This window comes from Haematobia irritans, chromosome 2 (genome assembly GCF_050003625.1).
Source record: "Haematobia irritans isolate KBUSLIRL chromosome 2, ASM5000362v1, whole genome shotgun sequence".
Classification (NCBI taxonomy): domain Eukaryota; kingdom Metazoa; phylum Arthropoda; class Insecta; order Diptera; family Muscidae; genus Haematobia; species Haematobia irritans.
In genome coordinates, this window is record NC_134398.1 from 119,609,774 (window position 1) to 119,626,181 (window position 16,408).

A 16,408-nucleotide genomic window follows, 5' to 3' on the forward strand; every position below is an offset into this window, starting at 1 on the left:
TATCCCACCACATGGTGGCTTAATATCCCACCACACTTCAAATTCTTAGTAGGTACCTATTACGATGAGTTTATCCGCTATTAAAAAACACGTCCGTTCCGTTCGACGGTTGAATAATAAACTCGAATTTAATACCCGCCTTAATACATATATACCACGTATGGACTAACTCACAATTTAGAAAACGATGTTAAGAAGTTTTAAGATACCAAAACCCAAGTAATTCGATTGTGGATGACAGTCTTTCGTAGAAGTTTCTACGCAATCCATGGTGGAGGGTACATAAGATTTGGCCTGACCGAACTTACTGCCGTATATACTTGTTGACATTTTGACTTTTGTTGTTGTTAAAAAATTAAATTTAAAATAGTAATTCGGAAATAACCCAAATACAAGGAAGAAATACGTAAATATTGTCTATGTTACAAGCGAGGGAAATTGTGAAAACGACCAAATATCTTGCACAAAGTTGAATATTTTCACTCCAAATGTATTTCCATAACATTAATAAACATTTCTCATGAGTGATACAGAATTCTCAGCTGAGTACATCCAACTGTCAAAAACATGCCTTGATACTACTGGTCTACCGGGATACTACCGGGCATCTATTGATATATAAATTACACGAGATTGGCCTCTCTTCAAAAATTGTAAGATTTCTGGAACAGATATATGCAAGTACGAAGTCGGCTGTGTGGACAGGTACAGAGTACTCAGAGTACTTCGCAACTGTCACAGGAGTTAAACAAGGCTGCTTACTGTCACCAATTCTGTTTGCTTTATACCTGAATGATCTACATGACCAACTCGAAGCAGGTCTCTTCATAGACAACATCAATATACGTCTCCTTATGTATGCGGACGATATAGTAATACTGGCAGAAGACCCAAGTACATTGCAACAGATGATAAACAACCTACAAACATATTGTTTAAAATGGGGCATGGAAGTTAATCAAGCCAAATCAGAGATCATGGTCTTTAGGAAAGGAGGTCGTCTGGCAAACAACGAAAAATGGTCATTTATGGGAGAATCTATTAGAGTAGTAAATGAATATAAATACCTTGGACTCATTCTGACGCCCAAAATGACTTTTAAAAAACACCTTGACAAGAAAAATGTTGCAGCCAAATTGTCTATAAATTCAACATGGAGTAACTTCATTGTAAAATCATCAGTCCCTCTGAAGGCGAAATGGAAGCTGTTTCTATCGGTATGCCGGTCAATACATAGTTATGGTGCTGAGATTTGGGGAAATTCCTATTTTGAGGAAGTAGAAAAACTCTACCGCTATTTTATTAAAAGAATTTTAAAGTTACCAGAAAATACACCAAATTATATAATATCTCTGGAAACTGGCTACGAACCGGGTTATATTTATACATACAATCGACATTTGTCATACTTAGGAAAACTGTTGTTTGACCTTGACGACCGCAGATTACCACATACCCTTGCATCAAAGCTCCTTGAATTAAATATAAGCTGGTTTAAGGATTTTAGAAGACAACTTCTTAACCATAACATTTCCACAAATAACGTAACGTCTAATAAAGTCAATTGGTTGTATGCATGCCAGGAAATTCTTAATAAAATTACTGCACATTCTTATAATGCAAACTTACAAAAAGCTCAGGAAAGCGAAACTCGATTTTATAGACATTTAGATCTCAACGTCGGTGTCATGTATTGTAACGAAAATTTTACTCTCGATCAAATTACTTATATAATGAAAGCCAGAGGGGACCTATTTTGGTTGAACGGAAATACACATGTTACATCACAAGATCAACGATGCTCGTTATGTAACTTGGGAGAAATCGAAACTATTAATCATATCATAGGCAGATGTCCAGTACTAAATGTGATACGCTTGAGATACTTCAATCAATCTATATTATCTCACAATGACATAATTCATTGTCTAAATGGAGGTGAAGATTTTTGCTGGTTAGATTTGTATAAGTTTTTAAAGGAAGCTTTAAATTATAGAAAATTTTTGATAAATGAATTCAATTATTAATACTATTCGTAAAACTCTTTTTTCCGGCAGACGGGTTTTAAAAACCCATGCTGTATTGTTCTTTTATTTTACTTAATAAGGCTTATTAATTGTATACACTAATATGTATTTTTGTAATGCTAAAAGAAATAAAGAACACTTGAATTGAATTGAATTGAATACTACTGGTTAAATTTTAAATTCCACAGGTTACTATTGTCAAAACCATGTATGGTTACTTTTGGTTACGTAGGTTACTATTGATAACTAACATTAAAATGTAAACAAAACAAATTGAAAATATTTAATATTTTTTGTTTACGAACATTACATTTGTAAACAAAACAAAAAGGACATATGGATGTACTTGAATATCGATTTCCTACTATGTAAGGTTAGGTTAGGTTAAAGTGGCAGCCCGATTAAGATTCAGACTCACTTAGACTATTCAGTCTATTGTGATACCAGATTAACTAAAAGTACCTATTACATATGGGCACTTCTAGTTTTAACCGCTGAACCCTCTCGATTATTTTCTTCTGTTTAACCAACCAGATTGTTCCAAAAACATTAGCAGACTGCTTAAGTTTACGTTTTCCAGGCCCGCCAGTAATCTAAAGCTATATACCCCTAAAATTTGCTTACGCCTTACACAAAATGCAGGACACTCACACAAGAGGTGTTTAATCGACCCCTTTTCCTCCACATCATGACAGCGCCAATAGTTTTTGCAAAATCGTTTATCAGGCAGCGACCCGTTATAGCAGATATCAGAAGTGATATCTGACTTCTTGAGAACACTAGCATATCTAGTGTGCGGTTTAAGTTTAAATGGGGCCATATTTGCTTGGTGTCGTTACAGCCCTTGCAATTCTCCCATCGAACAATTGATTGATTGATTTATTGAATTATATGCCAATACAACAAGATAATTATCTTAAATATTACAGTATTGGAATTACAATGCCATCATAACAGCCTTCTCACGCAGTATGAGCTTGCAGATTCTAGTTCCCCTGGAATATGTAAGGTTGTCTCTAGCCTTGCCAACTCATCTGCTTCGCAGTTCCCCGGTATGTTCCTATGGCCAGGCACCCATATTAGGTTAGGTTAGGTTATGTGGCAGCCCGATGTATCAGGCTCACTTAGACTATTCAGTCCATTGTGATACCACAGTGGTGAACTTCTCTCTTATCACTGAGTGCTGCCCGATTCCATGTTAAGCTCAATGACAAGGGACCTCCTTTTTATAGCCGAGCCCGAACGGCGTTCCACATTCCAGTGAAACCACTTAGAGAAGCTTTGAAACCCTCAGAAATGTCACCTGCATTACTGAGGTGGGATAATCCACCGCTGAAAAACTTTTTGGTGTTCGGTCGTAGCAGGAATCGAACCCACGACCTTGTGTATGCAAGGCGGGCATGCTAACCATTGCACCACGGTGGCTCCCATATTAGGTGAATATTGTGCCGCTCAGCAATCTCATTAAGAGATTTGCGGCAGTCGATGGCCGTTTAAGGAACACAGAGTCCAAGGATTTTATTGCACGTTGACTGTCTGAGTATATATTAATGCCAACATATTTTGGCAATAGATGCAGCATGACATTAAGGGAATTTGTTCCTGCCTTGCTGAATGCCCCTGAGATACGCAAGCACGCCATAAGCTGAACTTTGTCTAAACTTGCCACCAGACTACAACACCATATAGCATTACAGGTCTAACCACTGCTGTGTATAGTTTTAGTCCCCACATATTTCCTATTGCCTTTTTGCACGAGTACAAAGCTACCGTTGCTTTCCTCGCCCTTTCTTCAATATTAAGCTTAAAGGTCAGCTTCAGTGTGCAAAATACCACACTCGCCAAAAGGAGTCCTTTCTTTTTCTAGGGAAGGTTGTTTATAGCAACATTTCAAAGAAGAGGCGATAGAACTCCTCCTTGGGGAGTGCCTCTGTTCACATACCTTAGTATGTTTGCTTGTCCTAGTGTGGCAGAAATACGTCTCTTCGTTAGAAGTTCGGCTAACAGCCTAAGTATACCTGGATCAACATTCAGAGCTGTCAGTCCATTTAATATCGAGCTCGGATGAATGTTATTGAACGCACCTTCGATGTCTAGAAACGCCACGATTGTGTATTCTTTGACAGATAGTGAGCTTCCAATAAAGCTGACTAGTTCATGTAACGCGGTCTCAGTAGACCTGCCCTTCGAGTATGTATGCAAACTTGAATCGACGCTAGTTCTAAGATAAATATCCATCCTCTCCAGAGTCTTAAGTAGGAATGAGGATAAGCTGATTGGTCGGAAATCCTTCGCACTCGAGTGAGAGGCTTTTCCCACTTTAGGTATGAAAACGACTTTTGATTCCCTCCACTTTCCTGGAATATATGCTAAGTTGAGACATCCTATATATCGCCGACAACCAGGGGATGATCCTGTCAGTCACTGCTTGTAACTCCGCCGGAGTAATTCCAACAGGTCTTGGGGATTTGAATTTGGATACAATTTCCTCGGAAGGAAACGACCGCTGAGCCCCTGTGGCCAGAACATGGTTCAACCGTCTGATTTCCAGCGTCTCCTCACTGGACTTTGTCCAATTGCCCTCCGATGTTTTAATGAGACCTGGAGCGGAGTTCGTGGATGCTAGTACCTTCCGTCATCTGGAAGCCTCGGACGTATTCTCAATACGTCAGCAGTAATCATTCCAAGAGTTATGCTGGGCCTTTTTCAGTTCTCGCTTGTATCCTCTCAGATTCTTCTTGTAAGCGTCCAAATCCTCAGGAGCTCTGGTGGACTTTGTTTTTTAAGAGCTGCCTGCAGGATTTCCTCATATTACTAAACTCCGTAGACCACCATGGTGGTCGATTTTTCCCCCTTGGCTTCCCTCTAGGGCATGCAGCTTTCAGAGATGTTGAAGGCCTTAGTAATCCTCTCCACTGCGTGTTCGATATCTTGTACAGTGCTCATATTTGTCTCTGGTATTTCCGGTATCATCATATTGAACGATTCCCAATCAGCTTTCCTAATATTTGGCAGAAATATGGTCTTGGTGGTATGAACATCAAATTTGAAACTGATGTAGCGATGATCTGAGAAGCTTTGTTCACTTAAAACCTGCCAATCAGATATCATTTCATTCAGTTCTTGCGAGGCCAAGGTGACGTCCAAATTCTTGCCTGTGTTTAGTGACAAAGGTTGGGGCATCTCCCTTATTGCAAACTACCAAATTAGTACGCAAAATAAACTCTAGGAGTGACTCTCCTCTTGTATTAATGTCACCACTTCCCCATATACTAATGTGCATTTGCATCGCATCCCATAATGAGTTTAGTCTTTGTTTTCAATGACTCCTCAACTAAGGTGTTAACGGCACATGGAGGCATTTCCCTATCATGTCGCATGTAGACCGAAGAAACCCATAATTGCATTTGGCTATTTATACCCTAAACCACATAGTGGTCAGGGTATAATAAGTTTGATCTGCCAAAAAATGTGCCTACCAGAAATATTTATTTTAGACCCCATAAAGTATATACCGATCGACTCAGAATCATTTCCTGAGTCGATGTAGCGCTTGGTGTCCGTCCGTCCGTCCGTCCGTCTGTCCATGTATTTGTTGTTCACAGGATTCGGGTCGCAATTATTAACCGATTTTGATGAAATTTGGTACAGGGAGTTTTTTGGGCACAATGACGAACGCTATTGAAGAAGAAGAAATCGGATCAAATTTAGATATAGCTCCCATATAAAGGGTGATTCTTTTGAGGTTAGGATTTTCATGCATTAGTATTTGACAGATCACGTGGGATTTCAGACATGGTGTCAAAGAGAAAGATGCTCAGTATGCTTTGACATTTCATCATGAATAGACTTACTAACGAGCAACGCTTGCAAATCATTGAATTTTATTACCAAAATCAGTGGCAGAAAATCCGCTTTTTTATCGACAAATTTTGTTCAGCGATGAGGCTCATTTCTGGTTGAATGGCTACGTAAATAAGCAAAATTGCCGCATTTGGAGTGAAGAGCAACCAGAAGCCGTTCAAGAACTGCCCATGCATCCCGAAAAATGCACTGCTTGGTGTGGTTTGTACGCTGGTGGAATCATTGGACCGTATTTTTTCAAAGATGCTGTTGGACGCAACGTTACGGTGAATGGCGATCGCTATCGTTCGATGCTAACAAACTTTTTGTTGCCAAAAATGGAAGAACTGAACTTGGTTGACATGTGGTTTCAACAAGATGGCGCTACATGCCACACAGCTCGCGATTCTATGGCCATTTTGAGGGAAAACTTCGGAGAACAATTCATCTCAAGAAATGGACCGGTAAGTTGGCCACCAAGATCATGCGATTTGACGCCTTTAGACTATTTTTTGTGGGGCTACGTCAAGTCTAAAGTCTACAGAAATAAGCCAGCAACTATTCCAGCTTTGGAAGACAACATTTCCGAAGAAATTCGGGCTATTCCGGCCGAAATGCTCGAAAAAGTTGCCCAAAATTGGACTTTCCGAATGGACCACCTAAGACGCAGCCGCGGTCAACATTTAAATGAAATTATCTTCAAAAAGTAAATGTCATGGACCAATCTAACGTTTCAAATAAAGAACCGATGAGATTTTGCAAATTTTATGCGTTTTTTTTTTTAAAAAAAAAGTTATCAAGCTCTTAACAAATCACCCTTTATATGTATCGCCCGATTTCGACAAATGGGGTCGTTTTTTTCAAACGGATCTTTTTCATCGTCTGCAAAATTTCATCGAAATCGGTTCAGATTTAGATATAGCTCTCATATATATGTATCGCCCGATTTTGCCAAATTAGGTCATGAAACCATTATTTATCAACCGATATTACTCAAACTTGGGTTAGTCTAATATTTTATAGTGCTAACAATATGTGCAAAAAATCATCGAAATCGGTTCAGATTTAGTTATAGCTCCCATATATATGTACCGCCCGATTTGTCTAAATTTGGCCATAAAACCCTTATTTATCAACCGATCTTACTCAAAGTTGGCTAAATGTAATCTTCTACAGCACTAACTATATGTGCAATAAATCATCGAAATCGGCTCGGATTTATATGTATATATATTATATATATATATATATATATATATATATATATATATATATATATATATATATATATATATATATATATATATATATATATATATATATATATATATATATATATATATATATATATATATATATATATATATATATATATATATATATATATATATATATATATATATATATATATATATATATATATATATATATATATATATATATATATATATTTTTTTTTTTTTTGGCACGAGTGGTAACTGTTGTTACCACACATTGCTAAACATCAAACACATATATATATAATATATATATATATATATATATATATATATATATATATATATATATATATATATATATATATATATATATATATATATATATATATATATATATATATATATATATATATATATATATATATATATATATATATATATATATATATATATATATATATATATATATATATATATATATATATATATATATATATATATATATATATATATATATATATATATATATATATATATATATATATATATATATATATATATATATATATATATATATATATATATATATATATATATATATATATATATATATATATATATATATATATATATATATATATATATATATATATATATATATATATATATATATATATATATATATATATATATATATATATATATATATATATATATATATATATATATATATATATATATATATATATATATATATATATATATATATATATATATATATATATATATATATATATATATATATATATATATATATATATGTTTGATGTTTAGCAATGTGTGGTAACAACAGTTACCACTCGTGCCAAAAAAAAATTTAAAAAATTTGAAGATTACCACAAATCTACCAAACAAATATTTCTATAGTAATTTTTGTCAAAACTTTATTCCTAAAGAAATTTTTGTCAAAACTTTATTCCTGTAGAAAATTTTGTCAAAATTGTATTTCTATAGAAATTTTTTTCAAAATATTATTTCTATAAAAAAATTTTCTCAAAATTTTATTTCTATGGAATTTTTTCTCAAAATTTTATTTCTATAGAAACATTTGCAGACCCTCTAAGAGAAGCAAATTTCATCCGATCCAGCTGAAATTTGGTACATGGTGTTAGTATATGGTCTTTAACAACCATGCAAAAATTTATCCATATCGGTCCATAATTATATAGCCCCCATATAAACCGATCCCCCGATTTGGCTTTCGGAGCCTCTAAGAGAAGCAAATTTCATCCGATCCGGCTGAAATTTGGTACATGGTGTTAGTATATGGTCTTTAACAACCATGCAAAAATTGGTCCACATCGGTCCATAATTATATATAGCCCCCATATAAACCGATCCCCAGATTTGGCTTGCGGAGCTTCTAAGAGAAGAAAATTTCATCCGATCCGTCTGAAATTTTGGTATATGGTGTTAGTATATGGTTTCTAACAACTATGTAAAAATTGGTCCACATCGGTGCATAATTATATATATAGCCCCCATATAAACCGGTCACCTGAATTCATCTGAAAAAAAAAACTGTGTTATTTGTTTTGACGAATACATAAATGGCGAACCCTTTTTTGGATTAATTGAACATATAATTGTCGAAGATGGTTATTATTTTTTGTGTGCTAAGCTTTTAAAAACTTTATACTATGATAATCACTATTTTGCGTATAAAATAAGTTCTACTGACTGTATTAATACTATTATTGACTTTTAAAAAAATTAATGTAAATTGTTGGTCACATGTGTCTATATCCGCTACTGGCGAAGAATTTGTTGTTTGGGATTACTAAATATTTAATGTTTATATGCTTTTATTTTCCGTTTTTATGAATACACAATAAATTAATTTAAAAACTTAAAATATTTGGAATGAGTTTTCTTTAAAATTTTGCACGGTTTTCGTACTAAACAAATAGTACTGATACCAAAATATTGGTTGCCTGGATAATTCAACATATTATTAGCATAGACAACAGTTGATTGTTCTAACCACATAATAAATCGAATTGGTTGTGATTGCCAATATATGGTTCATCTACTCATATGTTAGTTATCCAAACAAATGTGTTTCAAGTTATGTCACACAACAGTTGGTTGTAGTAACAAATTATGTCAGTTATTTCTTGGTAGTAGCTGGAACCAAATATATCGGTTGGCAAAAGAATTGGTTGTCCCAACAAATTTGTTTTCTGTGTGTACCTTTTATGTCTAATATATACCACGTATGGACTAACTCACAATTTAGAAAACGATTTAAGATACCACAACCCAAGTAATTCGATTGTGGATGACAGTCTTTCGTAGAAGCTTTTACGCTATCTATGGTGGAGGGTATATAAGATTCGGCATGGCCGAACTTGCGGCCATATATACTTGTTTTTAAATTAATATTGTTATGTAGGCTTTCTGTAGAAAAGTCTAGCGACGAATGCCGAATTTTTGAACTTGATAAAGATGTCATTAAAAACGATTGTATTAAATTCACAAAAGCACGCATAAGTGAAATAAGCGATAAACTCCTTCCATATATTAATATTTTGAAAGTTGAAAAACATTACTGATCAAAATGAATTGGATGAACGCATTAAAACTGATCAAGGTGTATACTTGAATAGTGGTTCATAACTTCATAAAATTACAAATTCAATAAACAAAAGTTTTATAATATACCTTTGGAAGTTTTTTTTTTAGTATAGCATTTAATTTACGATTTTGTAGTGGAAAGTGGTATGTTAGCATTTATAATATATTTTTGGTGCTTTTTGGCTTTGGAGAGTTGGCAACACTGTGTCGCACCGACGTTGCGGTCGAAGCGCTGTTTTGATAAATTCTTTATTAAGGCATCTGCAGTTATAATTTCAAATTGTCTGCCAAAAAATTTAATAGAATGAAAAGATTTATATAAAAGAACATTTGTTACTAAAGGGTGATTTGTTAAGAGCTTGATAACTTTTTTTAAAAAAAAACGCATAAAGTTTGCCAAATGTCATCGGTTCTTTATTTGAAACGTTAGATTGGTCCATGACATTTACTTTTTGAAGATAATTTCATTTAAATGTTGACCGCGGCTGCGTCTTAGGTGGTCCATTCGGAAAGTCCAATTTTGGGCAACTTTTTCGAGCATTTCGGCCGGAATAGCCCGAATTTCTCCGGAAATGTTGTCTTCCAAAGCTGGAATAGTTGCTGGCTTATTTCTGTAGACTTTAGACTTGACGTAGCCCCACAAAAAATAGTCTAAAGGCGTCAAATCGCATGATCTTGGTGGCCAACTTACCGGTCCATTTCTTGAGATGAATTGTTCTCCGAAGTTTTCCCTCAAAATGGCCATAGAATCGCGAGCTGTGTGGCATGTAGCGCCATCTTGTTGAAACCACATGTCAACCAAGTTCAGTTCTTCCATTTTTGGCAACAAAAAGTTTGTTAGCATCGAACGATAGCGATCGCCATTCACCGTAACGTTGCGTCCAACAGCATCTTTGAAAAAATACGGTCCAATGATTCCACCAGCGTACAAACCACACCAAACAGTGCATTTTTCGGGATGCATGGGCAGTTCTTGAACGGCTTCTGGTTGCTCTTCACTCCAAATGCGGCAATTTTGCTTATTTTCACGGTCTTCAGCAACACTCTCAGAAACAGACGCAATATTCTCTTCTGTACGCATTCGTGTGGTTGGTTTAATGTCCAATAAAGTAAACTGAGTGCGAAACTTGGTCACAATCGCATTAATTGTTTGCTCACTTGGTCGATTATGTAGACAATAAATCGGACGTAAAGCGCGAAACACATTTCGAACCGAACACTGATTTTGGTAATAAAATTCAATGATTTGCAAGCGTTGCTCGTTAGTAAGTCTATTCATGATGAAATGTCAAAGCATACTGAGCATCTTTCTCTTTGACACCATGTCTGAAATCCCACGTGATCTGTCAAATACTAATGCATGAAAATCCTAACCTCAAAAGAATCACCCTTTACAAAGAAGGTTCTAAATCCTATTTTTCTTACGTTTAATAAGGCCGGCAGAGAACTGAACTGGGTGAAGCCGACGCATACTGTATGATATTTGAGAGAAGCGCCGACAAAAACTGCATGACATTAGATAAATTTCCTCATGACTGCCACCTACTGTCGCAGTTTCGCTTGACAGTTTCGTTCTCTTGTTTTCTTAATACTCTCTGATACAAATTTATATTCTAAGTTATATACGTTGCATGTTCATGTTTTAAGATAATAAAGTACTTAGAACCATTTTTGTTTTGTTAAATTTGTTTAAATTTAACGAAAAATATTGTAGGGAAAATTGTTTGGGAACTTTTTTTGTCCTTGTCCGGTTTACCCGAACATTTTTCGTGGCAACACTGACTAGGAGCTATAGTCAGATTGATACAAAGCACCCATAAACATGTACCCCTTAATTTTCTTAAATATGCAACTGCGGTTTATCTCCCATACCTATATCAGTGTTACCCCACAAATGCGTATGTTTACTAATTCAGAAAGGGTGGTTTAGGGTATGATATAGTCGGCCCCGCCCGACTTTCTACTTTACTTACTTGTTTTAAACTGGCAACGACAGTGTCAGTATTGCACATTGAAGGAAGCAGAAACAAGTTAAGCTAGTTTTTAGCAATTATACAGGCTCGATTTACATTGTTACCAGTATACTGCAATAGTTTGAACCTCGGAGTACTTAATTCATATATTTTGTTTCTATAAACATATGGTTCTTGAATAAGAACTATCAGCCTGTTTCTGTATGTCGATCGAGATATATCAATCGACTGAAATGGAAACAAACAGCTGAATTTATAATCAAAAATCAGCTGTTTCTAAGCATTTCAGTCGATCGTTCGACATACAGAAACAGGCTGTATATCTATGTCCCCTTTCATCAGGAGAACTTTTAAGGCAGCACATGCAGCCTTACAATCAGCCGTTTCAATCGAGTCATCAAGAATGTCCTCTTCAGAGATCTCAGTGACTCTCGCAATAAGCATAGGTTCAACTTTGGTGAGTTTTGAGGCAGTAGAAACCGCCTCTTGCTAGATGTGGCAAAGACTGAGTGTTCAATATAAACACTGCATGCCGTCTTGGTCCATCCACTTCAACCAAACGGGCAACCTTCCGATCAGCTGTTGGAAGATCTGGATTGCATTGTTTCAGTCTATTTAAAATAGATTCAGGTCAGGAGTGTTTGCAGGTATCCACGCATGTGCGCTTGGTCTAGCCGGCATATCTTTCTTCTCGACTAACTCTAGAGCAGCTCCTTCCCAAACTTCGCCAATTTGTATCAAAACATTCTATAGACCTCTGGTACTCAAATGCGACTAGCTTAAATCGTCCTTGATACCAACCAGCCTCTTGGTGTCGAGGATCTGGGCCGGGAAACTTTTCCAGTACCTGTGAGTAGACGCCAGACACAGCAATCTCAATTTCCCCCCATTTTTGCTTTGGAACCATACCGTCCAATGCTCCTTTATTAATGATAGCCATCACAAGACTCTCTTTAGCAACTGAGGCAAACGATCTTTGACCCTTTTGGAGGATGGCAGCTCATCCGGTGATCGTTCCCTTTTTCTAGATTCAAGAATTGCTTGAGTCCATTTTAAGGAATAGCTTTGTTTAGCCGACAACGTGCTTGGGTCGACTGATCCTAATTTCTTTAGGACAAACAAATCATTTCTGCGTTCCTTGAATCTCTTTCGTGAGGGATTACCTCAACCCAGTGGATGACTTTGAATTTCGCTGCATGGTGGTTTAATTTTCCACCACACTTGAAATTCGTAGTAGGTTCTTATTACGATGAATTAACCCGCTATTAAAAAAAAAAAACACGTCCGTTCCGTTCGACGGTTGAATGACGGGTTCCTACTATATAAAGTATATATATTCTTGATCAGGGAGAAATTCTAAGACGATATAACCATGTCCGTCTATTTGTCTGTTTGTTGTAATTAGGGTTGCCAGAAGATGGTTGCCGGAATCCGGGACTTTGCGCCTTACATTCTGGGATTCGTCGGGACAAGCAAAAAAGTCCCATTTCAGTTTCAATTTCATATAAAATTTTATTTATTGTGTAAAACAAAAAACTTAACAGTCTCATTTTTTATTCAATGTAAATGTCATACATTTGTAACATAAAAATAAATACTCTTAGAATATATAGTTATATATATTTTATATATAAAGTCAGTCATTTTTGCCACATGTACTTTGCACTATTTTTTTACTGAAGTGACTACTTTAGTTCCTTCGCCTGTTTTTAAAAATGATTCGAATTGTTGGCAATTTGTATTAATATTTAGTCTAACAACCAATTTTATGAGATCAAAAGACATTTTATTTCTTTCCTTAAGGTGAGTACTATGTTTGGGGTTTTCACCAAAACACTAAATTAAAAGTACAAATAAATTTATGAAGATGATTATATTTTGATCTTGCCAAATACTGGATGGAAAAGATCCAAGAAATTGATTGCAAATAATTTCTAAATTAACTAATTAAAAAAAGTAACCGTGAAAACAACCTGGTTTTCAGCTTGAAAACTGAACATAGTACTCAGCTTTAGTGTATAAATTATTCAAAATACTAAAAACACTTTCATAATAAGTATTAATTATGGGTACTGAATATACAAATGATACCAATTTTCATTGTTTTCCCTACCACATTTTTCGAAAAAAGTTGCCCATATTTTATCACTTGGTCTTTCTTTTGATAAATTTGCATAAAAGCCACTTAAGACACAGTAGTCGTTATAAAGTCCATCATTGTCTACAGTCTGGGAAATTCCTAAATATGTTGAAGCCTCTAAAACTTTCTCCCAAGATAGCAACGATGTTTTTATATCAAACGTCGATATTTTGCATATGTTGGTGTTTCTTGGAAGTCAAAATATTTTTCCAAATATTCAATTGCCGTTTTTAAAAAGTTTGAAGCTTCGTTCTCAAAAACAATTTTGTCTTTCAACGGAATATTTTACATTATAGATAGCAAAGCGATGCTACCATAAAATGAGTCATGTAATCGACACTGTAAGCTATTCCGCAAGGTACTCATTATAGGATATATTTCTACAATAGTACGTACATGTGTCATTTTCTAGAGCCAATATTGATTTCTGAAACTTTTGCAAAATATGCTGTACAAAGTACAAGTATGCTTCCGATATGCTCTCCAATGTACATTCTTTTTCTTCAGAATATCCGAAACTCCTCTAGAAATAAATTCCCCAATTTCAATCCAGCAATTTAACCGCTGGCCAACATAAAATTAGTCTTTCGTTCGCAGGTAACAGTGACAGCCAGCAAAGTTTTGTATTCTAATTCAGCGAACTCGAAACATTTCTTCAGGCTTTCATTTCTTTTGGGAGAGGAACTAAATTCATTGAAGGTTTTTATTACGATATTCTCAATATCGACAGATAATTTATTTAATGCCTTTTTCAATGAATTGTTTATAACATGGCAGTTACAGTTAGCCTTTATAATGTTGTTATTTGTTGTTTTAAATTTTTGGTACATCGAGTTGTGGATGCCATAATTCACTGAACCATTAACATATCTGCGCTATATGCAGATATTTGATTAATATTTAAATTATTTTTAGCTGTGATATCCATTAGCTTCAAATATATATCCTCAGATTTTTCTGAGGATATATATTTTCTCGATACCATTTAGTTCATTAAAGTAACATATTGCACAGCATAATAATATGTTTTTACATTACCAATGGTAGAAGCGTCACAGCTTATAGAAAACAAGTAAGTAAAGTAGAAAGTCGGGCGGGGCCGACTATATCATACCCTAAACCACCATTACAGAATTAGTAGTCATAAGCATTTGTGGGGTAACATATAGGTGTGGGAGATAAACCGCAGTTGCATATTTAAGAAAATTAAGGGGTACATGTCCATGGGTGCTTTCCCAATAAACACAGGATGAGCGTTTTTCAAATGCAACACCTCTTCAGTTTGAGGGTAAATATCATTTTCAACATAAATTCAACTTGACTTGAAAAAGCTCATCAATTCATCTTCAAATTGTTTGCGAATTACAACCAATTTGGCAAAATGTTGACGAAAACTTTGAAAATGTGTTGAAGATAATTGGAGAAAACTTTGACAAAACACTACCCTGAAATGCAACGAAAAAGCCGCATGGTTTTCAATACTACTTTGGACAACAAAGTTCGTGGAAGAAATACAAAAATGTGGAAATTTTTTAATAATCAATTGAAATTGCTTATAATAATTGGTAAGTAAAACTAAAACACGAAATGAAAACTTGAAGGAAGTCACTAAACTCAAATCTCTTTGCAGACAACTAAAATATTTGGATGCTGATTCTTGGACACATTAAGAGGCTGGCCGATGAAAAATGGTAGTGGCTTATCGAGAAGAGAAAGTTTCCATAAATCAAAGTGCAACCAAAAAACTTGGTATTTATGCTTTTCCATATCAACAACTACTGGATGATAATTCGCATCACATCGATAGTTTAATTTATATCGCATCATCGGTTTAATTTGTTATTTTGTGAATTGAAATTGCTGGAAATTTATTCCAATTATCTGGCCATCAAGTTCCTGAAAATTGCCAGTATTTTAATAACAACAATTTTGTAATACCAACGTTCTTGAGGAAATCACGAAGTACCTGGTCAGTTGGAAGAAATACAAATTGGTAAGTCAAAATAAAAAGTGAAATGAAAACATAATGGAAATCACAAAACTCGATTGTTTTGCAGAAAACTAAAATCATTGAATGGTATATTCTTGGAAGATGTTGGCCGATGAAAAACCGATGAAGGAAACAACAAAGAAAAGTTTTCAGAAAACTTACAAAGTGCAACCAATTAAAACAAAGTGCAACAATTCCTATATCAAGAACTTCTGGATGAAAATGTGCATTACATCAATTTACATCCCGTCATCAGTTTGATATTTTGTGATTTCCTCTTGCTGGAATCTATTCTAACACACAAGCCAGCAAGTTCCTCGATAGTAATTATTTCAAATTGCCAGCATATTAATGACACCAACATTATGGAGGAAATGGAATTATACATGTAAAAATGTTTAAGATATTTAAAGTTGTATTCATAGTTTTATTTATTAATACGTTTAATAAGATAATTACATTTTGATTGGTATAATATTATTATTTTCATATATTATTAATGTTATTTTTAAGATTATAATATTTGTTAACGAAAAAATAATAACATTTACAAAATCCCTAGAAATTTAGTATTGACT

General features: G+C 34.6%; 1 protein-coding gene and 1 long non-coding RNA gene across 2 annotated transcripts; both read left to right on the plus strand.

The window, feature by feature from the left end:
* Positions 1–419: 419 nt before the first annotated feature.
* On the plus strand, positions 420–14,771 carry LOC142225034 (uncharacterized). Its single transcript, XM_075294811.1, has 3 exons — positions 420–440; positions 534–1,954; positions 14,756–14,771. The coding sequence occupies exons 1-3, from the start codon at positions 420–422 to the stop codon at positions 14,769–14,771; spliced, it is 1,458 nt and encodes a 485-aa protein (XP_075150926.1).
* Positions 14,772–15,165: 394 nt separating this feature from the next.
* On the plus strand, positions 15,166–16,134 carry LOC142223908 (uncharacterized). The gene is made up of 3 exons (XR_012718956.1): positions 15,166–15,405; positions 15,471–15,833; positions 15,898–16,134. It is a non-coding gene; the product is annotated as an uncharacterized LOC142223908 (long non-coding RNA).
* The last annotated feature ends 274 nt before the right edge of the window (positions 16,135–16,408 follow it).